Here is a 26,256-nt window from a genome sequence, read left to right as displayed (position 1 = left end):
TAGGATCTGAACTCAGATTGTCAAGTGTATGAAGCAAGCAGTCTTAGCAAATGAGATATCTATCCACTTATAAATGATGTTTCAAGGGCAGACTTTAAAGAACTTAAAAGAAGCAGAGCCTACCAGTTTGTAGACATTATTTCAAAGGGCCTGTAAGAGACCACTGAGAAGTCACTTAAGATTTTAGAAGCTTTGCGCCTTTTCCTTGAAAACTGCCTTGGCCTTCTTATATTTGATATCACTCCCAAATGACCAGCACTAAGACAATTAAATATGTAAGATGAATAGTTAGAAACAAGGAAAGAAATGCCAGAATATGGAGGTGGGCCCCAGTTCACCATGAAAGGAGAAAAAGCACATAGAAGGCAAGGATAGTGGTCTTAGTATCTGCTGTTCAAATGGAGACACTCTGGCTTCCATGGTTCTGTTAGCCAAGAACATAGGTAGGGAAACCATAGCCAGAGACAATCCCTGCTGTCCCTAGCAGGCAAGTTCATACTGGCTGGCTAATGCATTCACACTGGTCACCACATGACAACTGCAACAATGCAGGAGTTGCTCATTAACTAGAGCTTCCTGTCTGAGAGGCTAGGGAGCCCCAGGGATGCCCTGTGTCTACTTCCCCAAGCACTGAGTCTTCTTTCTCACTCCCTGACCTGTGACCAGTTGCTTCTTTATTTTATCATCCATTCCACATATTTTCCCTTCCTCACATCTATCGCTGCTACTAGTTTATACCATGTGCACTTTCATCATGATATTTATCATTTTTACCAAAATTAAAAGAAAATAAAACTCAAGGGAAAACCCTGTCTTTGTAAACCCCTCGCCTTGCCTCCTAGATTCAAACAAATGTAAATTAGATCACTTGACACCAAGCATGTCTTTCAACTCAGGTTTCCTTTTTGTTAGAGAAAATGACTGCAACTGAAGTGAACCAGACCACTTACTCTCTAAAGGAAACACATTTCTTAATATACAATTAAACAAGATGCAATTGTATGTAATGTAGTTACTCAAGACTATAGTTACATAAAAGTAATGCTATAGGGGAGATGTAGATGTCTTTACCATAATAAAAAATAATGAGAGCTTCCTTGGTTGTACGTATACTAAGATATCAAAGATATTCCAAATGATAAATGTCCAAGTACTGATCTATAATACAAACAGTGCTGCACCCGATCGTAACTTTGGAAGATTCTGCCTTTCCAGAAATATAGATTATATCAGGTTCCATTTCCTGGAATAGCTTTGTTTTGGATACTCTACATTAGCACATTTTAATGAAGCACATTTTATTACCCACTTTCGCAGCTCCTCAAATGGAAAAAAAAAAAGGCACATGGTTCAAGAAATCACTGTGGTGTGTTAGGAATCCCATGTGCAATGACATTATCAGAAAGTGTGTTAATGTTTAATCTAATTATATCAGTAAATTACAGCATTAGCTGAGAGCATGTTCTGCATGAACAACTTTTATGTTCTCATGTTCCTCAGTAAAGGCACCTGATATTTTCCATTTCTTCCCTGGACTGGGACGCTTGTCACCATAACTCCCCTAACTGTGCCAACAGTTTTTATAACTCAAGTTTCTATCCAAATCTGCTGCTATTCCTTCTTAGTTTTTATGCAAAGACTGAAAGCAAAATCTGCTAACACAAAGTCTCTATTCTTTTTTTTTCTTTTTTTATTAGATACTTTATTTATTTACATTTCAGATGTCATCCCCTTTTCCCATTTCCCTTCCCTAGAAACCACCTATCTCATGCCATGCCCCCTCCTCCTTTTTGCTTTTGAGGGTCTAGCAATAAAATAGATGCAAATAGTCAAGAAACAAGCAAGACAATAAACACAAATAGTTGAAGAGCAAGCAAGCCAATAAACAAAATTCCGTGTGCATTCCCATGATCACTGTTTCTAGGGGCTTATCAGGATGACCAAAGTATCTGAGCCAACTTCCCTGTCCTGGTCCAAAGTCATTTTCATGTCTGAAGACTACTTCCTTGTTCTACTCTCAAATATGGGTTCTTGCCTGAAATTGCTTCTTTGTTCTAGTCTAAGATTTAGATTCATGACTGAAATTACTTCTTTGTTCTAGCCTAATATCAGATTCCTGCCTGGAGCCCATTTTCTTGTCCTTGGTCCATCTCAGATTCTTGTCAAGCAGCCCCAAAAGCTCTCAATATCTTTCTCCGTCCCATTTTTTTTTTTAATTTCTTGGCTTGGATCACAACCAAAAATATAAGAGTTTGGTTCACAACGTTTCTCTTAGTGATGATCCCAGGTCTCCATCTGTGTGGAAGTCATGTGCCTTCCCTGTATGACCCATTAGCAGGACTACAGCAAATCATCAGAACTATAACATGTCAATGGAATCTAAGACATGGTGGATTGCAGAAATTGTCTTCAATTGCTGGCTTCTCAGGAAATATGTATTGGCAAAAAACTAACATATGCTTTTACATATGAAATGCATCCCAATACTAAAGATTTTAAAGGCAAAATCAAAGCATTTTAACTTTGGGGCACTTACAAGCTGTGTTCTGTTTCCTTGTTCTCTTTTCTTTCTTTTTTTTTTTTATATCACCTCCCATCAGGTCTCATTTACTCTTACTTTTGTCAAGCATGATTTTGCCTCATCCTTTAAAATGTAATAACATCACCTACCCAAACTTCCTCCATTTCATTCCTCATTTTCACATTAGTATGAACTTACTGGTGCCACCTGTTCTTATGGTAACACATGTTTCACAAAACAGGGTATATTTCAGTTTATAACAATGGTTAATTAATATAGCTAAGGATCTCTAACACCAACACAAATGTATGCATTTAGCAAGTACTATATATTCATTGGCTCATTCATATCGTAAAAGCGTAATCACAGTTAGAAGAATGGAACAGACAGTTACTGTAGAAGGAACCTAGCAAAAAATTGCTGAAATTCATCATAGATTCTCTTTGGTTTTCTGACTTAAAATATATAACTTTCTACCATAATAAGAGCCAAATTCCAAGAGAAATACAACTAGAAACTGGGTGTTATGTTGGACTCCTGGGTTGTAGAATAATAATACTGCTTTTACTAGCCTACTGTCTGGTCTCTTTGGAACAAAAGAAAGAGTAGGTGGGGTTGGTGGCAGCTAGGACCAGCCATCTCCAATTGAGAACATTCGCAGTGACCAGAGCCACAACCTTAGCTGTAGCTTACCTGAAGCTTTCATCATTATAGGAAGGACAACCACAGCAGGCAAAGAATGAAATGGTTTAGGGAAAGCAGTTCCTCCCTCCTTTATGCTATACTCTTAACTTCAACATAGTCAAATGTTGTTTATGTATAAAATTTTAATATCTTCACAAATTTGTATTTTTATTTAATTTTCATATACCATTTACTGCAAGTCAAAATGAAGAGAGACTCAACTAATTTAAACAATTTTCTCTGGGCCTGAAATCTTTCAGCAATATTTTCCATTAGGTAACTCAATAATATCTAATGTGGCTAATGTCTGTGGATTAGAAATTTGCTTAAATAAATTCATATTTATAACAGTGAGAATGGGAAGGGGTGGAGGAACAGAGGAGACAAGACAATAATTACCTGTCTTTGATGCTACACAGATCAATGTGTAAATCACTAAAACTCCCCAGGGAACCTTGCTGAACTGAAATGAGGTCCTTGGGCTGGTTATCAATAAAGATGAGTCTCATGCAGCCTTGGAAAGCCTTAATGGGGTTTAAGCATTGGGAATCGTTGAGATTGCTAGGGCACCCTGTGGGATAGAGAGAAAAGATGAAGAACACTGAAATTATTTTCTTGCTGTGGCAACCTATTGATGGAAGAATTTGAGGTCTAATTATTTGGACACTGACACATTTTTATTCATAGTAGGGCATATTTTCTTGTAAATACCAGCTCAGGAAGAAGTGCAAAACTAATGCAAAATGGGAATACTCAGTCATTATATAGAGAAAAAGTGCCAAATGAAATATCCTAGGTAGAAAGTTTTCCTTAATCTCCTCTCTCTCTCTCCCTCTCCTCCCCCTCTCTCTGTGTGTGTGTGTGTGTGTGTGTGTGTGTGTGTGTCTCTGTGTGTGTGTGTCTGTGTGTGTGTCTGTGTTTCTGTGGATATGTGTATTGTATAGCTGAAGACACGGTGTTTCATGGGGGTACATGTAGAAACCAGAGGTTGACCTCAGGATGTCTTTCTCTGCTACTTCCCATTTGATTCTTTAAGGTCTCTTTGTGAACCAGAGGTTCACTAATTTACCTAGAGTTGCTGATTATTGTGAGCTTCAGCACTCTGCCTTCACTCATCACTAATCATTTTAATTTGTGTGACACTGCTTTCTCACCCACAGGTGAATTTTGTGACTTGCATAGGGTGGGTTGTCTGCAATCCTCAGGAGCCTGTTTATGTCAGCCTTGTCAGCACTGAAACTCAAGGTATTTCTTGCCATACCCAGTACTTTATATAGGTACTGCGATTCCAAATTCAGCTTCTTATGCTTGCATGGCAAGAATTTTACCAATTGAGTTAGCTACACACACACACATACACACACACACACACACACACACACACACTCAGACACACGCATACATACACACTTCCTGCTGAAAATTTCCTTGTTTTTCCTTTGGATGTAACCCTTCACATACTTTTCACATAGTCTAAGTGTTTAGAAATGTTGATATGGCTTAAAACACACGTCTAAGTTCACAATGTAATTCTGAAAACACTTTCTAAGGAAATTACATACTGGCAAGGATAGAAGCCCAGTAATTTTCTGGTGAATTGTGGAACATTAACAGGATAAGCTACTGTGAATGATACACTCAGGAAACAAGCAGGATTTTTGACATACTGAGTAAACCAAAGCCACACATTAAGAGAACTGTACACTTAAATGAATGTACTTATAGACTAGAATAGCACGTACAAAGGTTAATACCACATCTCTTAAACTGTGCACTATTAAAAGCATAAATGCATTGCACCAGTTATCATTACCTACAGCCAGGCCAATCCACTACTTATTAAAACACGTGAGGGCCAAGCAGTAGATGAGTATGTATGTCTTACAAACTCTATCTCAGTGGCTGTAATAGGTTTAGAGCATATGGTAATGTGATCTTGGAAACATGGAAACATGTCATAAATAAAGGGAAATTATTTCTGCCATCTTTAATAGACAGTTACTGTAAGGCTGAATCTTGACAGCTGGTAAAGAGCTCACAGGCACACTATAAAATAGAGATACTGCAACTTCTAACTGAAATTGTACAGAGAATTTATGGAAGTTGACTATTGTTGCTCAAGCTCATTTTTTATGTTCTTTAAGTTTACAGTCTGTAAGTGAATGTTTTGTTTAAACACTGTTCAAAGGTAGTTCATAATTTATCAATGAAGATACATCTTCATGTTCTAAGTCTAGCACTAAAAACCTATCTAGAATTTAGCAATACTCTAGCTGGGGAGAGGAAAGTCATTATGCCTCTGTGATATTTCAGAAGATTATTGTATCACAAATACTCAAAACCATTTTAACTAGAAATAAATTCTTGACCAGCATTCTTTCTCCATTGCTGAAAAAAATGTATTTAATGTAAAACACACATCTTGGAGTTGAGACCAATGCTCAGTATTTGTTATTATTCTTTTGCTTTCACTATTGAGCTGCAGTGAACACAGATTAGAATGTACTTCATATTCTCCATAAGTCTCTACAGCCCCTCACAGATTATTATAAATTCACTAATCTTGGAGTGACAATGTATATGAGTGAGGATGTGCAAGTACCATAGCCAATGGAGATTAGAATTACAGGATTAGATTACAACTGCAGGAGTTGGTGCTTTCTACCTTGTCTGAGGATGGGTCTTCTATTTGCCACTGAATATCCCAGGTTTGCAGGCATGAGTGGCATAAACATTATTATAGTCATGTGCTACAGAGTGTAGTTTCCCAAAGGTTCTAGGGGTCCAAACCCCAGTCCTTATGCTTACATAGCATGAGCTTTATGATTGAGCCATCTTTCCAACCTACAGATAATTTTATTTCAACAAAGAGCAACCTCATTATATATCATATAGACACATTATCGCCTTAAGTATATGCTACAACTGGTATATAATGGCCATTGTGTGTAGGAGGAGCTAAGATGGGAGGAGTAAGGAGAGGAAGAGGAAAAGGAAGAGGAAGAGCTAGAGAGAGCAGAGATGTAGGAGCAATGGAGAGCCACTCAGGTATGGAGCCACAGCAGTCGTGGGTAACAACTTTTATTTAGGTTAGCTAATTGAGAAACAACTCTCTGTATGGACATACTGTTATTGAGCATTACCAAACATATAAAGTCCATCTTTAAGCATCAGGGTTTCATTTTATTACTGGGCCCACATGGATAGCTGGATGGTCTGGGCAATGCCCAACCTTATGGAGACAGCATGGAAGATTGGCAGAGTCATCTTCCATGCTGGCGTCTCATGAGTGGCAGGGCTGGTGTTTCTGGCTGGCCATTCCTAGCTGCGGCACACACATGCCTCTGGTCACTGAACATGGTGGCTGAGCTAAGCAGAGCCGCAGCAGCTTAGATAGTCGGCTTGAGTGGAGGCAATTTTTATATAATTACTTCAACAACTGTGGGTAAAGAAATATGGTCCTTCCTCATGCTAAAATCCAGTGTCATGACCTTGTTCCACACAGCTCCCTTCCAAAGAGACTCTAAATATGTATTCTGTACTTGTGCAAATATCTTGGTGTTTCAAGCTTGTCATACATTTCCTTGGGAAGAAGCAGGTGATTTAGGGATGTAGGAGCTAAGAGACTACAGGGCTTGTGGAAGAGTATGATGCAGAATGTATGATTAGTATTCAGCTGGCTTTAGGTAACTACAGTGTATCTTTCACTGATGTTATTGTATTTTTCTTATTATGTGTCAGCAAGATGGAGTATGGGAATGCATGTAACATTATGAATCTATGAAAATCAGGAGACAGTACTGTGGATCCTATTTTCTTCTCCAACTTCAGGTTCCAAGGATAGAACTTAAGTCTTAAGGTATGAACATCGAGTATCTTTGCCCATATAATCATCTTGCTGTGTCTTCAGTAAATGCTAATATGCAGTGATTGTCTTTGGTTACATCATGGGAAGAAACTGTCAGCCCTAGGACAGGACTAGATTAACCTCACTTCTGTATAAGGGGAAAACACTGAGGGAGTTAAGACTGCATGTGATTGGGTGTACTGAGACAAGTGCTTTTTACATGCTGAGTAACCCTCCCACTAATATTCACCAAGACTGCTTTCTCCTCTTGTTTATATCCCCCAGTAATTTTGAAAGTGAGCTTGCTCTCCATTTTTCAGAAAAGAAATCCAAGGCCTGTATCTTTAAGAACGTATGGTCAGAGAGCCATGGAAACTAAGTCCCCATTAGATTTGGCTCTGTAAGATCACTGACTACAGAAGTAGGTACCTTTTAATAAAAGATATCTTTAAAATACTCAGCATAGGTGCCTTTATGAAAACAATAAATGTCACATATGTTTTGTCCACCATAGTTTGTTCTTGTCTGTGTTACTGCAAGCACTGCAAGGGTTCAGAAAGCAATATAAAGAGTAACTACTCAGAAATGTCAATGACTTCTCCCTTCCCCCTTTGTGCTGCTAGCTCCTCTCTGCTTTGTTCTGTCACCTGCCATAGGTGAAGATGATCTTCAAGACATAGAAAAGGGAGATGACATTCACAATGTGAAGTGGCAGTAGAGCAACCTAAATGGCTAAGCAGCATTGCAGTGCCTCCAACTTTATCCTCCTGCAGGTACTTGCTGCCACTCATCTCCTTTTCTCTATGTTTTAGCTCAGTTTCTCCTTCCCAGTGTGAAACCAGGGAGCTTCACATAGCTACAGGAATTTGTGTGTGTGTGTGTGTGTGTGTGTGTGTGTGTGTAACACTGGTCTAATAGCTCTAGTTCCTTCTGCCTTCAGAACAGCCCTAGATAGCTTACATTTCCACAGTTGTCTAAGACTTTGGTTTCTTACAGTGTGGTGCTTGGATGTTTCTGCTTGTGTACATGCACAGCTAAGGGGAAGGTTGTCTAATTGACAGAACACATGGTGGAATAATTTCCTTGCTCTTTATGTGAAGTCTCAAAGGATAGTGAACTTACCTCCAAAGTAGTAACTATTTCCAGAATAGATCTGTAACCAGGAGGTGTCTGGAGGCAGGGATGCAGCATCATTATCCAGTGTGAGAGTAACACGATTTCTCCTGGCATTGATGCTGACAGAATGCCACAGGCCATCATTTAAACCACTGCCTGCAAAAGAAACAGGGAGGGCTGTTTCATGAGGATGATTTTTCTCTTCTGCCTTATAGCTCAGTCTCTTTCCCTAAACCATTTCTGATAGTTTTGTCTTAGAAACAAATGGAACAAACTAAATATGTAGGAGATCTGTTACAAATAAAGGAATGCAATACTAGTATGGTGATGAATAGTTGAAGAACAAGCTAACAAACAGTAACTGTTAAAACACCTCAATGATACCAGTAAATGTAACATCAGACAGAGGGGACAAATGTCAATTAAGTGCCTCCATTAATGATTAGTATTCAGCTGGCTTTAGGTAACTACAGTGTATCTTTCACTGATGTTATTGTATTTTTTTTATTATGTGTCAGCAAGATGGAGTATGGGAATGCATGTAACATGATGAATCTATGAAAGTCAGGAGACAGTACTGTGGATCCTATTTTCTTCTCCAAGTTCAGGTTCCAAGGATAGAACTTAAGTCTTAAGGTATGAAATCATTAATCATTACTTTACCTTTTCTAAGGTTTGTATTTTCTTGTTATTGAAAGTTTCTTCAGGCTTTTGTTATACTAATTGTCCCAGTTATCAAATCTAGAACTTCATATAGCCTATGTAAGCTCTCTACCAGTGAGCTTCACTGGCTCTGGGAAATTATTTATTTTATTATACAGGATTACTTTCTTAGTTTCTTTTCCTGTTGCTGTGATAAAATATCCCAACAAATTTAACTCAGAGAATAAAGGATATATTTCATCTCAGAGGATCATGCATACAGTCTTTATATATAAACTATTGAACTCAAGGAAATTCCTGACAGATATTCTCAGTCTAACCTTAATTTCTTTCATCCCTCTTGGTGTTCCTGGAGGCTTCCTCCTGTGTGGATCTATATCCCATCAAAGTGACAATTAGAATTAATAATCACAGCTATACAGGTGAGTTTCATTTAATAATATAGCACGCTTTGAGCATATCCACTTCAGTATCCTACTAGCCTTTCCCATACCCCACATTGCCTCATTCTCCACACACATTTACTTCTAATTTCATGTAAGACTACTGAAGTGGTCAAAGTAAACCTTATTGCAAGACAGTAAAAGTTATCTACTGCAGTCAGGACACAAATTAATTGAATACCACCTGTAGAAATTTTAATATATTTAGTTGACTGTCTGTGAGGCGATGTTCACATGTGGACTTCAAAACACAATTAGTGCAAGTTGAATCTCTCCACCCACTACCTGGATCCCAAGAATATAGCTGATGTGGTCAGACTTGGTGGCAAGCTCCTTTACTGGTGCAACTGTCTTTCTGGATTCCAAACGTTTTTCTTAAGTTTGCAATAAATCACTGTCTTAGTCACCTGCCTTCCCTGACCTCTGACTCATCACCTGTGAAGATTTTCATACATGTTTGGTATCATTGTTATAGGGATCAGAAATGATCAGAAGATAATTCTCATGTAATTGAGGGACAAAGAGGTTACTTATTCAAAGCAACCTGTCCTGTTCCTTTGCCCCAGATCCCATTCAGTTGTTCTGCAACACTGGCCCATCATACTGAGGAAACTGCATTAAGAATTGATTACGAAGGAATACTATTTTCCTTTAAAAAATATTGTCATTTATGCAGACTCTTGATTGCGTATAGCTTATTTTGCACACTGGGAAAAAAAGTGTCATATTTACTGTTCAGGCCACAATAATATAGAACTGATACATTTTCATCATTCAGATTACAAGCAGTTTTCCTAGCTGTATGCTAAACAGCCTTACTTCTCATTGCACCAGTTTCTTTTTTTTTAATTTTTTTCTATTGGATATTTTATTTACATTTCAGATGTAATCATCTTTCCCCATTACCCTACCCACACAGGAAACTCCTATCCCATCCTCCCTCTTCCTGCTTCTATGAGGATATGCCCCCATGCACCCACTCCCACCTCCCCACCCACAATTTCTCCCACACTGGGGCGTCGAGCCTTCATTGGACCAAGGACTACCTCACCCACCTATGCCTGACAATGTCATCCTCCCCTACCTATACAGTTGGGGCATGGATCCCTCTATATGTGTTCCCAGGCTGGTGGTTTAGACCCTGGGAGCTCTGGTTGTTTGATATTGTTGCTCTCACCGTGGGAGCACTGGGTGTAATTAAAGATGACTCTAGAAACTATAACTACGACTATAGTTGTATGTGCCGACACTCCAGGTCAATCGTCCAGTCACTCATATGAAGTGGACAGTGAGTTTCAAACAGCCTTGGGGTTGGGAAACTGCAGATATTAACATTGTATATTTTTATATTTTGAAATGATCCACAGTTAAAAGGCAGAGATAATTGCGGAAAAGGGCTAGAATACCAGGCTTTCATTTTAAGCCAAATGGGAAGAAAGAGAAACTAACAACCTAGCAAGTGGACACCTAGGCTGGTTCTGGAGATAACATGACTGACTCCTAAATTCACAGGAGCTATGATTACCCACACAAGACATCCACAAGGTTTGACCCACCCATACTCTGTCATACAGTGTGAAGAACTTAAGATACCTTAATCCACCATGATTTCTATGCAGTTAAGGGTTGCTGGAATACAGGGCATTTCCTTGAGTAGAATAGCCATTAGTAAGTTTATTTCAGAACCTGTAACTCCTGAATCATGCTCATGTAAACAACACTAATAGAACCCTTTGGGTTATTAAAAACCAAGATAAAGAAAGTGGAAAAGAATATTGGTTGGAAGAGGAGGGATCAATAGGAGTGGGAGGGAGCAGGAGAGAGTGCAAAAGAGTGATGGAAATGAATACAATCAAAATACACTATACATGTATGAAAATGTAATGAGTTAATTACATATAAGTAATATATGATAATACTCAACAAAGACAAAATAAGCACTGCTGTGAAGAGTTGGAAACTTAGAGCTCTGGGTAATACAGTGATGACAAGCAAGGAAGAATGAGCTTTTACTATTAAAAGTCTAGGAATGTTTCACAGAGTACATAAGAGGCAGAGTGTGTAGCACATTGGGCAAAAATTTGAGAGGACAGACATCTGCCCAGATGATAAAGAAATATTTTATAGAAAATAGAAGAAGATAGTGGGAAGAGAGATGCACCAAGGTTGAGAGTCAAAGCAGGTAGAAAGAGAAACCCATCACCAAGCCCTTGTGTTTCAGGCTAGGAAGAACATTCAGTAAGAGCCTGTGAGACAGGTTTCTGGAGAATATTTTACTCAAATCAATTTCCTCAAAAATCTCTGTGGAGGGAATTTGAACATTAGCACAAAAATGAACAAATAAACAAACACCCACAAGCAAGATAAAAAAAAATCTATGATTTGGATGGATCTAAGATAATTGGGGGGAGGGGGCAGAATTCCTTGCAGTTTATGGCTGACAATTCTCTAAACTTAGGTAAAATCCAAAGGCAGTGCCACAAGCATTTCTAATCCCAGAATGGCTGTAACCATTGGAAGAATCTATAAAAGTTTTTAGGCCAGCTAACTCTGCAATTTCAAACCCTCTTTCATGACAAAGTAGAAATAAAGACCAATAACCAAAGGTTGTCCACTGACTTTACATGCATACTCAGGTACTTCAACACCCCAAACAAGTGCCCCCATAACATTACAGTGGAACACATGTACTTATGAGGTGTCTTCAATTTGGGAATAACCTTGCTGTAGATACACTTTCTCATTTGGTATTACAAGCCTAGAGGCAGTGCCTCTCAGATCTATCCACCAGTGAAGATCACTGCAAGGGACAGCATGACAGGAAAATAGGTAGAGTATCAGTATAAAAAAGCAGAGCTGGGGTGGATCAGGATCTGTTTCTAGAGGAACACTAAATAGGACCTGACAGAATACCCTGGAGACTTTAATGAAAAATTCTCTGGAAAGAAGGATTTTCCATGACTCTCAGTGACCAGGGCACAGCAACCAGCTCTGAGTCTCTGTGTAGAAAATCTGCACAGGGAGGTTTCAGTACCAAGTACCAAACCTGATTCCCATCTGTGCTCTTACCAGGGCAGCTGTGCCCCATCTGCTCAGACCATCCCTGATGGTAGGGATCCACCATCTTGCAGCCAGCTCTCTCAATATCTGCTTGCCCTGGAGGGGAGACCCAGAGACCTCTCCACCTGGTGGCCCTATCTTTTCACATAGGCATTTGTCCTAGACAAGCTTGGATTTGAGTCTTGGCCATGGGTACTATGCTAATGAGGTAAAGCCATTGTCAGGTTATTTCTGGGGATGAACATTTGATATTTTGCAGGAACATTTGAGTGCAAGACAACTGTAGGCCTGGTTTGCTTTCATCTGCATAAAAATTTAAATATATCTCCATAACACATGAAGTTTTATTTGAAGTTAAGCTATTGACATTCCAGGAAAAGGAAGTATCATTCACATACAGGATGTAGTTAGTTTCCAAGAACCAAACATTTGTCTAAACATAGGCCATAGTATGATGGCAGTACAAAAAGGCCATAGAAGTTCACTCTAATCACAGGCTCAATTATCTAAACTCATTAAAATTACAGATGCCCACAATCAGAGGATATGGCTAAGGTATAGTTGTAGGAAAAAAAACCTTCCTTAATCTGTTCATATATTAATTCTGTGCTCTGATCCTTTACATTATCAAAATCCATTTCTTTCTATGTTTGTTCTTATTGATATTGGAGGTGGTATTTGTGTTTGTGTATATGTGAATATGTTTTTGTATATGTACCCATGCATTAGAAGGGCAGAGATTGAGGTCAGTTGCTTCCCCAGACAGTCCCCATTTTTTTCCTTCAGACAAGTCTCTCACTGATCGTGTAGCATGATATATTTTATTATCTGGATGGTCACTGCACTCCAGGGATTCTCTCATCTCTACTTCTTTGAGCTAAAATTGCAGTCAGGTACCATTGAACCCAGAATTTTATGTGGGTGCTGAGAATCTGAACTATAATTCTTATGCAGAAAGAACCAATGAATCCAGCTCTCCAGTACTTGATACTTTTGTTTTAGTTTTGGTTTTTTTTTTTGTAAATTTTATTTGATCTTGGAAGTTTTGTATGATGTGTATATAGGGGCACAGACACGATCACAAGTTTGTAGACTCTGTTATCCTTTATGTGCTTATCGCTTTGAATACAGGTCACGATGTTCGTTCACCAAGTGTTATGATAAATATTTTGGTTTTAATTAATTCCGATGTAGTGCCCTGCATCCACATTCTGAGCCTTCGGAAATCCACAGCTTTTAGACAACAAACAGAATGGGAATTTCAATACAACAAGAGTCACCCAGGAAAATTTTAGAAGTAAAGATTCTGGGCTTCATGAGACACTAATTAATCCAGAGTTCTGTATTATCTCAGATGTTGAAAAGCTCAAGGGCTATCAGGAGCTGGACTGTACAGCCAGATAGAGAGCATCTTCATTGTAGAGATCATAAAAAGGAAGAAGATGGGAAGAGAAACAGCTACCTAGTATCAGAAGAACATGGACTCAAGTGAATAAGGAGTCAAGCGCTCCTCTGAAATGTTTTTCTTTTCACCTAGCTCAGATTTTGTACTTCATGCTGTTCCTGGTCTCAAAATAACATTTCTAGATACTTTCCAAAATTTGATTGTTATGAAAAAAGTATTTGGGCAAGCAAGGTACCTCAGCAAGTAAATATATACACTTTCCAACAATCCTAAACACCTAAATCTAATACCTGGAACACACAGATATAAGAAGAAAATTGAAAGTTGTTCTCTGACATCTACATGTATTCTTTTAGCATATATATGTATGTGTAAACATACATACAGACACAAAACATAAATATATTTTAAAAACATGTTTAAGAGATGAGATTTGTCTGTTAAATGAAAATTTTACTGAGGCTACCCTCTGGGTCATGTGCTGAGTTTCAGCACATGATTTAGAAACCGAAGCTTAAGTGATCATCAGTTCTAGGAGAGCACCTGAATGGTCAGAATATTTCCCAGTTTTAAAGTGATGACCAAAGTATAACATCTTCTCTAAAAAGTAAGGCTCTCAACATTGTCTTTAAAAGCACAATATTTTGATAGTGAGTGCCTGATTCAAAAGACACTGAATTATCTCAGAAGCAACTAACTTTGTCCTGTCCTCCTTCATCCACTTTTATTTTATTGTCATATGAAACAAGTCACAGAATCAGAAATTTCTCTTCTCCAAAGAAAGACATAGAAATTGGGAATCACTCAAAAAATAAAATCAAAATTTAAAAAAAGCAAATTAAAGTACCTAGCCAGGAAACTCTCCTTTTTGCTTGACAGCCTTAATTCCAAATGGGACCTTTACACCTCAACCAAGAAGGGAACATGCACAGAGTAGAAAGGCTTGGCTGGATCTCCTCCCTAAATCTATTAAAATGTTGTGATTTTCAACTGCAATTGTCCCTATGATTGAATGCAGAATTACCAGAGGGATTTTTCTCCATATTTGCTTGTGAGAGCATTTCCTAGGAGGGTTCAGTGTGAGATGAAGATCCTTTAATTGGGTATAATACATTTCTATCTTTTCTTAGATTTCTTTTGGATATTTTATTTATTTACATTTCAGTTGTCATTCCTTTTCCCTATTTATCTACCCTATAAGCCCCTACTATTCCATCCTCCCTCCTCCTTTTTCTTTTATGCCATATTATTTACATGTAAGTATTAAGGGCAGTTCTAGGTTGAGGAACCAGCAATATAATAGGTGCAAATAGTCAAGGAAAATCAAGACAATAGACAGAAATAGTCAAAGAACAAGCAAGCCAATAAAGAAATTCCATGAACACTTGTGTGATCAGTGTTTCTAAGGGCTTATCTGGATGACCAAAATATCTGAGCCAACTTCCATGTCGTAGTCCAAAGTCATTTTCATATCTGAAGTCTACTTCCTTCTTCTAGCCTAAAATATCAGTTCCTGCCTGATATTACTTCTTTGTTCTAGCCTAAGATTTATATTCCTGACTGAAATTACTTCTTTGTTCTAGTCTAATGTCAGATTCCTGCCTGAAGCTCACTTCCTTGTCCTTGGCCAATGTCATATTTCTGCCAAGTAGCCCATTACCTTGTCCTTGGCCCATCTCAGGTTCTTGTCAAACAGCCCTAAAAGCTCTCCACATCTACACCCTTTTTTATTTCATTAAAAATACTGAGTCTGTCTTAGGTCATCCTGCCAAGAATGCCTTCCTTAACTATTGAGGAATATGAATTATCAAAAGCAATGCACTTCTGTCTTAGGTTGGTAAGGCTCTGTCCAGAATCTTACTCATCCTTCGCACGCCAGACTGTTAATTTAATACCTCTGATTGAGGGTCCATTATTAGGTTCAAGCCATATAGTTTTCTACAAATACGTTGATACTGTTAAAGGCAAGCTTTAATACAATCGGCTGGAGTAAAAGTATACCCAGGGGGGAAAAAAAAAAGAGCTAGCACGATCAAGCTATGCATCCCATTCTTGAAGGTTGACCGAAATATAAATGCAGATCTCAGACCATGGGTGTTTTATCAGCATTATCTGCAGCATCAATTCTCATCAGAGCAGCATTATTTAAATTAATAAGCTCACTATGCAAAGTAAAAACATCCAGTGAGGTGTTAGAACTATGCCAAATATACTGAAAAGTCTCTTTAAACTTTTTCCTAATTATAATGAATATCACTGTAAATTTTAGAACTAAAATGAATCAGATGGTATTTGACATGACACTTGAGATGGCTCCTTATTCTTAAATTCTGAACTTCCTTCCAATAATTTGAATAGGATAAAGAACATAGATCTGTTCTTCCAAATGCCTATCTAAACCATCTTGTATATTCAACACATTATTAACATTTTTTGCTAAATGATTAACAAATGTAGCTCTCTTAACCTCTTATATCAAAGCAATTTCAGAAGCAGTGGTGCTAGAAATTAGTGTAATTAAAGCTGTTATACCAGCAAAAATCAAGCCCACTACCTTCCTGCTTCTGCTTAAAGCCTGACTCACTTCTTTCAGGATTTGAAAGCTTTTTTTTCTGAAAACCAAGTTTCTGCGATACTCCAGGCAATTAAAAAAAGGAAAAAGGAAAAAAAAAGGTGGTTGATAGACTTCTGTAACTGACGTGCAGGTTTTTAACACACTAACACAATTAGAAAGTGTAAAACCAATGCAACTCTCAAAGAAGCAGGTCCTCATTTTGTTGAATCTTTGTATAGTTCTTTTTGATTCTACTTGTTGATTTTAGCCCTGAGTTTGATCATTTCTTACCTTCTATTCCTCTTGGGTGTATTTGCTTCTTTTTGTTCTAGACCTTTCAGGTGTACTGTCATACTGCTACTGTTTGTTCTCTTTCTTTAGAGCTATGAGTTTTTCTCTTAGCACTGCCTCCAATGTGCCCCACAAGTTTTGTTATGATGTGCCTTCATTTTCATTAAGTTTTAAAAAGTCTTTTTTTCTTTATTTCTTTCTTGATCAAGTTATCATTGAGTAGAGCATTATACAGTTTCCATGTGTAAGTGTGGATTCCATTGATTTTAGTATTATTGAAGACGAGCCTTCTTTCTTTCTTTTGTGTATTTGGTGTTTTAACTATTATGTGATGGGAAGAATTTCTTTTCTGATCTAGTCTATTTAGAATTCTGTAGGCTTCTTGAATGTTCATAGGCATCTATTTCTTTAGGTTAAGGAAGTTTTTCTTCTATAATTTTGTTGAAGATATTTACTAGTTCTTTAAATTGGGAATCTTCACTCTCATCTATACCTATAATTCTTAGGTTTGGTTTTCTCATTGTGTCCAGGATTTCCTGGATGTTTTGGGTTAGGAGATTTTTGCATTTTCCATTTTCTTTGACAGTTGTGTAAATGTTTTCCATGGTTTCTTCTGCACCTGAAAATCTCTCTTCTATCTCCTGTATTCTGTTGGCAATGTTTGTATCTATGACTCCTGATCTCCTTCCTAAGGTTTTTTTTATCTCCAGGGTAATCTTTCTTTTTTTTTATTGTTTATACTTCCATTTTTATGTCCTGGATGGTTTGGTTCAATTGCTTCACCTCTTTGGTTGTGTTTTCTTGTAATTCCTTAAGGGATATTTTGTGTTTCCTCTTTAAGGGCTTCTACCTGTTTATGTGTGGTCTGCTGTATTTCTTTAAGGAAGTTATTCATTTACTTCTTAAAGTCCTCTAATCATCAATGTGAGAAGTGATTTTAAATGTGAATCTTTCTTTTTCTGGTGTCATGAGGTATTCAGGATTTGCTATGTTGGGAGAACTAGGTTCTGATGATGTCAAGTAACCTTGGTTTCTTTTGCTTATGTTCTTGTGCTTGCTTTTTGCCATCTGGTTATCTCTAGTGTTACCTTCACTCTCTGTCTCTGACTGGAGCCTGTGTTTCCTATTACCTTGGTTGTGTCAGAACTCTTCAGAGTCCAGCTGTCTCTGTGGCCCTCTGATCCTGAGATCCTGGGTGTAGTAGCTCCTGGGAGTCAGGCTGCTTCTGGGATCCTGAAATCCTGATGTGACCAAGCTCCTGAGATCCTGTGATCTTATTCTTCTATGTTCCTGGGCTTGTTAAAGCTTCTGGGAGTCCAGCATTCCCTTGTATATAGTGGGATTGGGTGTAGAGCTTGGATCCAAGGACTACTCAGGGCACTGGTACAGACTGGAATTGTTCTGTGCCACTGGCCATGAGGGAGTTCCTGGGTCCCCATGGGTCCCAATTTCTCCCTGTTTGGGTGGGGATGTCACGGCTTTCTCACCTAAGATTCTGGGTGTCTTAGAGCTCCTGGTAGTCCATCCTCCTCTGGGTTTTGTGGTATTGGGTGCAGAGCTGGTGCCCTAGGACTGCTCACTGCACTGGCACAGACTGAAGGGTCATGTATGATATTTCTCATTGGCAGCCCAGATATAGGGAGATCCCAGTACAAAGTGATATTGCTTTGCTGGTACATCTAAGCAGCCTTCTGGTGAATATGTCCACACAGTTGCTGCTGCTGCTTTTGCCACTGTTGCTACCATCCTGTGCTGCCAATGGAATCTGATTCATTTAGCTATCTAAGAAAGACTAAAGAGTATCAGCTTTCCAGGAATCCTCAAAGCCTTCATCACAAGACTAGAACTACTGATACATGTGTCTCTTAGACTGAGCAGGTACTGGGGTCCCAGCTTTTATTATTATATGAAAACCATTGTTTTACTACCCTTCCATTAATATGTAAGTCAATCTAGTAGATGTCCTTTGCATTATAAATTCAGTTGTTTGCACTCCTCTGGAGAACCTTGGCTAATACATGCTTATTTCACAATTGTATATGGCTGCCCTTCCCTCAACAAATCTAAGTCTAAAAATAATTTTCAGTGGTTTTATACATCTTTATTTCTGAAAATTCTCCATTCTTTTAAAACTTGATCCAGTACATTAAACACACTTCTCTTAAAGATGTAAAACTCTTTTCTTCACATGAGACTTAGGCATGATAGTCATGACTGATAATTGTTGGGAATGAGCCAACCCCTGTGGGTTCCTACTGAGAGTTAGAGAATTTAGAGCAGTGGTTCTTTCTTTTTTCCCATTAATTTATTTATTCATTTTACTTCCCCATCACAGACCCCTCACCTTGTAGACCCAGTCACCCCTTATAAAGCCCATCTCCCTCCCCTTCTCCTCTGAGAAAATGGAGGCGCCCTAGGGTACCAACCCATCCTGGCACATGAAGTCATTAAAGGACAGGGCACATCCTCTCCTACTAAGGCTAGATAAGGCAGGGAAATAGGCTCCACAGACAAGCACCCAATTCTGAGACAGCCCCTGCTCAGGTTGTTGTTGGACCCACATGAAGACCAAGGTTCATACCTGCTACAAATGTGCATGGAGCCTAAGTCCAGCCTATGCTTGCTCATTCACTGATGGTTCAATCTTTGGGAGCTCCCAATGGTGAAGGTTAGATGATTTTGTTGGTTTTCTTGTGGAGTCCCTATCTCCTTTGGGCAGTCAATCCTTTTCCTAACTCATTCATAGGACTCCTGATCTCTGATTAATGTTTAGCTTTATGTCTCAGCATTCATTTTGATCATATACTGAGTGGAGCCTCATGCCTGCAAGCATAACAGAGCATCATTAATAGTGTCAGGGATTGGTTCTTGCCAACAGGACTAGATGTCCCATGGTGGGGTGGTACCCAAGGGGGGCTTGCCTTTTCTGAAGAGATACGGAGAAAACAATGGGGGTATAGTGATTGTAAGGGTAGGACTGGGGGCAGAAGCTGAGATCATGATGTAAAGGAAATAGAAGAAAAACATACATAAGAGCATACACCTATAGTCCTGAGAGTGGGCACTCACTGTGGAGACTTTCTAATGCTCATAATACACATTCTCTGTTCTCTTGTCAGATACACACACAAAGGAAGACAGAGGCTCTACCCAGTGCACACTATTTGTCCTTTTTTTATTTGGGTGTGGTGACCTGACAATCAATCCTGTTTCCAGTTCCCAAATGCCCTAATCACAGACAAAACTCATTGTGTCTGGCCAGCATTTGTTTTCATTTTGTAACTGTTTTATTGAAATATGATTCATACATCATGTATTTAATCTACTTACAGTTCACAACTCAAAATATTTTAGCATGACCAGCTTTCTGAAACCAATGAAATTATCAATTTAAAAATAATTTCCTATTCTGCAATAGTAGTATCACTCACAAATCTGTCTCCTAACTCTTAAGAATTTGCCTTTTCTTTGAGCTTTCACAAATAAAACAAACAATATAGTCTAGTTTGTTACTGAGTTGCTTAGCTTAAAGAGACTATGGTTTACCCATATGGGAAGCAAAAATAAATATCTGTGGCTCAGTTATATTCTATTATGTAGACATTTCATTCTATGTTTATTTATTCATATAACCTTAATATTTGTTTTGTTATCAGTTTAAATTAGTGTGAGTAATTATGCTATGCATATTTCAGGAATTATATTAGTATGAGACTTATCTATCCTCTTATTCCTTCTTTTGGTGTGATATTTCTTGGTTTCATAGTAACTCCACATGACTCCCTTTGAAAACCCACAACATAATTTCACCAGTAAATTTACATGTTCATAGTTTCACTCGAACACTTGAACTTAAAAATGAAATGATGATTTCATATTTTGGTTATGTGTGTGTGTGTGTGTGTGTGTGTTCTACATGTATGTGTGAACATACATATCCCCATGCATGCTGAGGACTTGATTATCTAATTACTTTTTATTTTATATGTGAATATTTTGCCTGTATGTATGTCTGCAACCACATATATGCATGCCCCAGTTCTACAGAGGAGGTTATCAGTTACTCTGTAACTGGAGTTACAGATGGTTGTAAGCCATCACGTCCATGCTGGGATTTGAAACTGGGGATTTTTTTCTACCTATTACCCCTTACTTAAAAACATGAAACTATTCTCAACAATAAAAGAACTTCGGGAGGAATCACCATCCCTGACCTCAAGCTGTACTACAGAGCAATAGTGATAAAAACTACCTGGTATTGGTACAGAGACAGGCAGGAAGATCAATGGAATAGAATTGAAGACCCAGAAATGAACCCACACTCCTATGGTCACTTGATCTTTGACAAAGGAGCTAAAACTGTCCAGTGGAAAAAGGACAGCATTTTCAACAAATGGTGCTGGTTCAACTGGAGGACAACATGTAGAAGAATGAAAATTGATCCATTCTTATCCCCTTGTACAAAGCTCAAATCTAAGTGGATAAAGGACCTCCACATAAAACCAGATACACTGAAACTAATAGAAGAGAAGGTGGGGAAAAGCCTCGAACACTTGGGCACAGGGGAAAAGTTCCTGAACAGAACTCCAATGGCAGATGCTCTAAGATCGAGAATTGACAAATGGGACTTCATAAAATTGCAAAGTTTCTGTAAGGCAAAGGACACTGTCAATAGGACAAAACGACAAACAACAAATTGGGAAAAGATCTTTACCAATCCTTCATCTGATAGAGGGCTAATATCCAATATATACAAAGAACTCAAGAAATTAGACTCCAGGCAACCAAATTACCCTATTAAAAAATGGGGTATAGAGCTTAACAAAGAATTTTCAACAGAAGAAACTCGAATGGCCGAGAAGCACCTAAAGAAATGCTCGGCATCCTTAGTCGTCAGGGAAATGCAAATCAAAACAACCCTGAGATTCCATCTCACACCAGTCAGAATGGCTAAGATTAAAAACTCAGGTGATAGTAGATGCTGGCGAGGGTGTGGAGAAAGAGGAACACTCCTCCATTGTTGGTGGGACTGCAAGATGGTGCAACCACTTTGGAAATCAGTGTGGCGGTTCCTCAGAAAATTGAACATAGCATTACCCGAGGATCCAGCTATACCACTCCTAGGCATATACCCAGAAGGTGCTCGAACATATAATAAGGACATATGCTCAACTATGTTCATAGCAGCCTTATTTATAATAGCCAGGAGCTGGAAAGAACCCAGATGTCCTTCAACTGAGGAATGGATTAAAAAAATGTGGTATATTTACACAATGGAGTATTACTCAGCTATTAAAAACAATGAATTTGAGAGGTTCCTAGGTAAATGGATGGAACTAGAAATTATCATACTGAATGAGGTAAGCCAATCACAAAAGAACACACATGGTATTCACTCACTGATTATTGGATATTAGCCCAGAACCTTAAAATGCCCAAGATGCAACTCACAGGCCACATGAAGTCCATAAAGAATGAAGACCAAGTGGGGGTGATTCGGTCCTTCTTAGAAGGAGCAACAAAATACTCAAGGGAGCAAATATGGAGACAAAGCGAGGGACAAAAACTGAAGGAGGGGCCGTCTGAAGACCTTTCCACCTGAGTATCCATCCCATGTGCAGTCACCAAAGGTAGATGCTGATGTGGAAGTCAGGAAGTGCATGCTGATAAGAGCCTGATATGGATGTCTCCTCAGAGGTCTTCAAGAGCCTGACATATTCAGAGGCAGATGCTCACAACTAGCCATTGAAGTGATCATGGGGTTCTCAATGGAGGAGTTAGAGTGAAGACTGAAGGAGCTGAAAGGATTTGTGGCCCCATGAGGAGAGCAACAATACCAACCAACCACAGCTCCCAGGGTCTAAACCACCAGCCTGGGAGCACTTATGGAGGGATCCAGGGCCTTAGCTGAATATATAAGAGTGGAGGGCCCTGCTGGGCACAGATGGAAGATGAGATCCTTGACCTCATGAAGGCTGGACGCCCCAGGGGGTGGGAGTTTTGAGGGTGGGGAGGTGGGAGTGGGGGGGTAGATAGAGGTTACATCCACAAAGAAGAAGGAGGAGGTGTGAGGGGATTGGGGGTTCCTGGGTGGGTGGGGGATGGGGTAAGGGGACAACATATGAAATGTAAATAAAACATCCAATAAAAAAAAAAAACAAAAAAAACAAAAAAACATGAAACTTATAATATCAAGGAACATAAACTATTTCTTTATCTTTCAAAACTCGTTAACTCCTCTGTAAAAGGTATACAATATATTGGAGCATGACATAGATGTTTAAGCTTCCTAGACCTTGTCTACTTGCACAAGGCCTGTGTGAGACTGAGCCCAGCAACCTTCTGTCAAGCAGATGAAAGAAATTTCTAGGCAGTTAACAGTAGCAGGAGAGGGGAGGAGACATTTTTTTCAGCACTGTGCCCATTGCTAAGTTGTTTATAAATAACTATAAATAACCTCTCTCACATGTTTCTGTTTAAGTACTTCTCATTAAAGTTGAGGTTCCACTTAAAAAGGAAACATGGGAGTAGAACCATTTGAGAAGAAGAACTAGACCATTAAAAGAGGAACAGAAGAGGAGAAGTGTGTAGTGATGATAAAAATATCTATGTGAATGTATGCAAATGTTATAATGGAGCATGTTGTTACAGATACATAAACAATGAAAGAATCATAAAAACAAAATAGCCAAGCAAGCAAAGCATTTCTTCTTAAATACACTGAGCCTCAACAATTTTTTAGGCATGTCTGTAACATTCACTGTCACATCCATTCATTTGTGTCATATTATTTACAGCCTTGTGTTAATAATTAACAATTTGCCTGTGGAAGCTTTCTGTCCCCAGTGGAATGAAAAGTGACTGGGTGTCAAAGTGTGTGTCATTTTCTATTTCTCACTTGGCATCTACAAGGCCATGTCATGCTTTCTACAAATCATCTTTGATTGATGGAACATCCAAGCAGCTGAAACTCCACTACCAAGTGTCAGCTGCAAGACCTCTCACTGTACTGCACATAAACAACAGGGTCAAGCTTTCCTAGTTGTAGAAACCTGGCTTATGATTCAAGATAGCATGGATCTGAAAGCCTTTATGAGCACATGAGAGAGTGACTGGTGTTGTCATCATCAGTGTTTGACAGAAAAACTGAGGTTAAATGTGACAGTGCTGTTTTTTTTCCTGTACAGACAAACATGTACAGTTCTAAGTTCTGCATTCTAAAATTATGTTCAAGCCTGAGAACATTCCTATCCCCTAAGATGCACTTCATCCTTAACAAGTTCTAATTCTAAGTACTCATTCTGTTCTGACATTTACACTCCAGGTATCTAAAGCACTTGTGGAATTTTACATGGCTGATATTCATTCTAAGTTTCTTTTCTAATTGGAACAACCTTCTCTTCATTCATTGGTTTGTCAAATTCTATACTTTCTACAGAGGAAATGAAAAGCCTTCCTTCCCTCTCATACCATGTGTGTTTCCTGATACTTAGAATCTATTAGAGAATGTAACTTTCACTCAACCTCCACCTAGTCACCTGTGCATAATAAAAGCTCATAAATCTTTAATTAAAGAGAAGCACATTTAATTATTCAAAGTAGTTACAAAGGTGGAACCTCAGAAATTGGAAATAAAGTGAGGGCATATATGGCCACTAGATTATTCTGTTTTAATAGTAATGATAATAATCTAACTTTCTCAGATCCATGCTACAGTAAACATTTGGAAAAGTAAGTGAAATAAGAAATTCAATTTCATCATTTCCATTTATCAAGCCTGAGAAAGCTACATAGACCACTAGGCTGGTAAATATTTCTAATTTGGCCTTGATAACTTATATCCTAGGTAGATTTAACTGAGAACTTGACACAGTCCAGAGTCATCTAATAATGGAGTCTCAGTTGAAGGATTGCTGTGATCAAATTGGCTTAAATGTCTGTGGGGAATAGCTTGTGTGATGTCACAGGTGGATCCAGTTGACTGTGGGAGATTCCATTCATTGGAGTGATGATTCTTAGCATGATCCTGAGATGGAGTCAGTAAGCAGCAGCCTTCCAATCTTTCTCCTTCAACATCCTGTATGAGTTGCCTGGATTTCCCTCAATCATGAAATATGGCTTATAGGATGGAATAAATTACATTCTCCCCATACAATGCCTTTGGTCAGAATGTTTTATCACAGCAACATATTTGAAACTAGACATTATGAAACTCCAGTAACTACATTTCACAACTTCTCCTAACCTGGGATATCTCTGCACACTTCTATCTATTGGCTCAATCAGACACCTTGCTGTAATAGTCAAAGCACTTGGCTCTGTGTATATTTGTTCTCACTAACGGGATTTTCTCAGCAAAATCATTTTACCTAAAACACTGAGCCATTAATTATAATTTCTTTGAAGCTGAGTACAGGGTCCTTAGACTAAATCTGTTTTCTTGTAGGGCATAAGGAGGCAAGTTCCAGTGGTTTATGTAAAAGGGGTAATATTAGCGAAGCCACTGTTAATTATAATTTTGAGGCTGTACACTATAACCATCTAACCACTAGTATTAATCTGGGTAAATTCTTCCATACTTGTACCATATCTATCTCCAAACCCCATAACTACAGTGGCTAAGATTTAATTAATACATCCACTGAATAGAACTCATTCTTTGGTTTGATATATTCTACAACAAACAATTGCTGTAATACAAATGTTTTCCTAAATCACTTCTAGTTCCTTTTCACTTTAAAAATTCATATCTTAATATGTCTAATATATGATGACTATACACTAAAATTTTGAGTAGTATGAACCAAAGAGAATAAACATTCGAGTAGAACTAGCTGAATATTATCAGGAAAACATTCATATTTAAATACTTGTCTCATAATTCTATACAGATAACCAAAAGGTGTATATATGTCTTCTCTGGTACATACAAGTATCTCTGTTACAATAGCATCCTGGCCCAAAACTCCTATTCTGTAGTGTTTTACTCTGTCTTCAGTGCAGAAGAGAAAAACACAGTAAAAGTTATTTTGAAGACTGTGGCTACTTACTTACTGCTTTAACTTTTCCCATAAGACTAATAAAAACAACATGAAGTACCCATGACATTGAAGGGAAGCACAATAGAGGTATTTTTCATTTTCTATTACTTAATGTTTTAAATGTCATTCAAAGTCTTATTTATAAAATTAACCAAGGGATTTCTTTTATGGAGGGAAGGATAAATTCCTGGCAGCTTGTAGGCCAGCTAGCCTTGTATGCAAAACAAACATCAAGAAGTCTCTTCTCAAATAAGTCAGAAACAAGAATTGAAACCCAATAGTCTCCTGAAACTCCACATGTGAACTATGAAACAAACATAAAGGCAATCCATCACATGAACACAAAAAGACCATAACTATAGAATCATATACACCAGGATTAAAATGATAGAATGTGAGGGTCATGTGTCAATTCATTACTATAATTCCAGCATTCAGAGTAATGAGGCAAGAAAGTACAGAATTTAGGCTATATAGTAATATCCTATATCTTGTCTTGTCTTGAAAAACCAAAAGAAGAAACAAAGAAAGAAAGGAAGGAAGAAAGGGAAGGATGGAAGGAGAGAGGAAGGGAGGGAGGAGGGAAGAAAGAAAGAAAGAAAGAAAGAAAGAAAGAAAGAAAGAAAGAAAG

The 26,256-nt window shown here is 38.3% G+C and overlaps 1 protein-coding gene across 3 annotated transcripts in view; it reads right to left on the bottom strand.

The window, feature by feature from the left end:
* LOC114609465 (contactin-associated protein like 5-3-like) overlaps positions 1 to 26,256 on the bottom strand; it is a 565,569-nt gene that overhangs the window by 266,522 nt on the left and 272,791 nt on the right. For all 3 annotated transcript variants that reach the window (XM_028753829.1, XM_028753830.1, XM_028753831.1), the window contains exons 9-10: positions 8,175 to 8,324; positions 3,605 to 3,776 (exon numbers count right to left, since the gene is read on the bottom strand). In XM_028753829.1, the coding sequence (XP_028609662.1) occupies positions 3,605 to 3,776; positions 8,175 to 8,324 (322 nt within the window). The remainder of the gene's footprint in view (positions 1 to 3,604; positions 3,777 to 8,174; positions 8,325 to 26,256) is intronic.

The sequence above is a fragment of the Grammomys surdaster genome, unplaced genomic scaffold (assembly GCF_004785775.1).
Source record: "Grammomys surdaster isolate TR1022 unplaced genomic scaffold, NIH_TR_1.0 125973, whole genome shotgun sequence".
Lineage (NCBI taxonomy): Eukaryota > Metazoa > Chordata > Mammalia > Rodentia > Muridae > Grammomys > Grammomys surdaster.
Note: the sequence above shows the minus strand (reverse complement) of the source record. Positions and strands in the feature narration are given on the sequence as shown.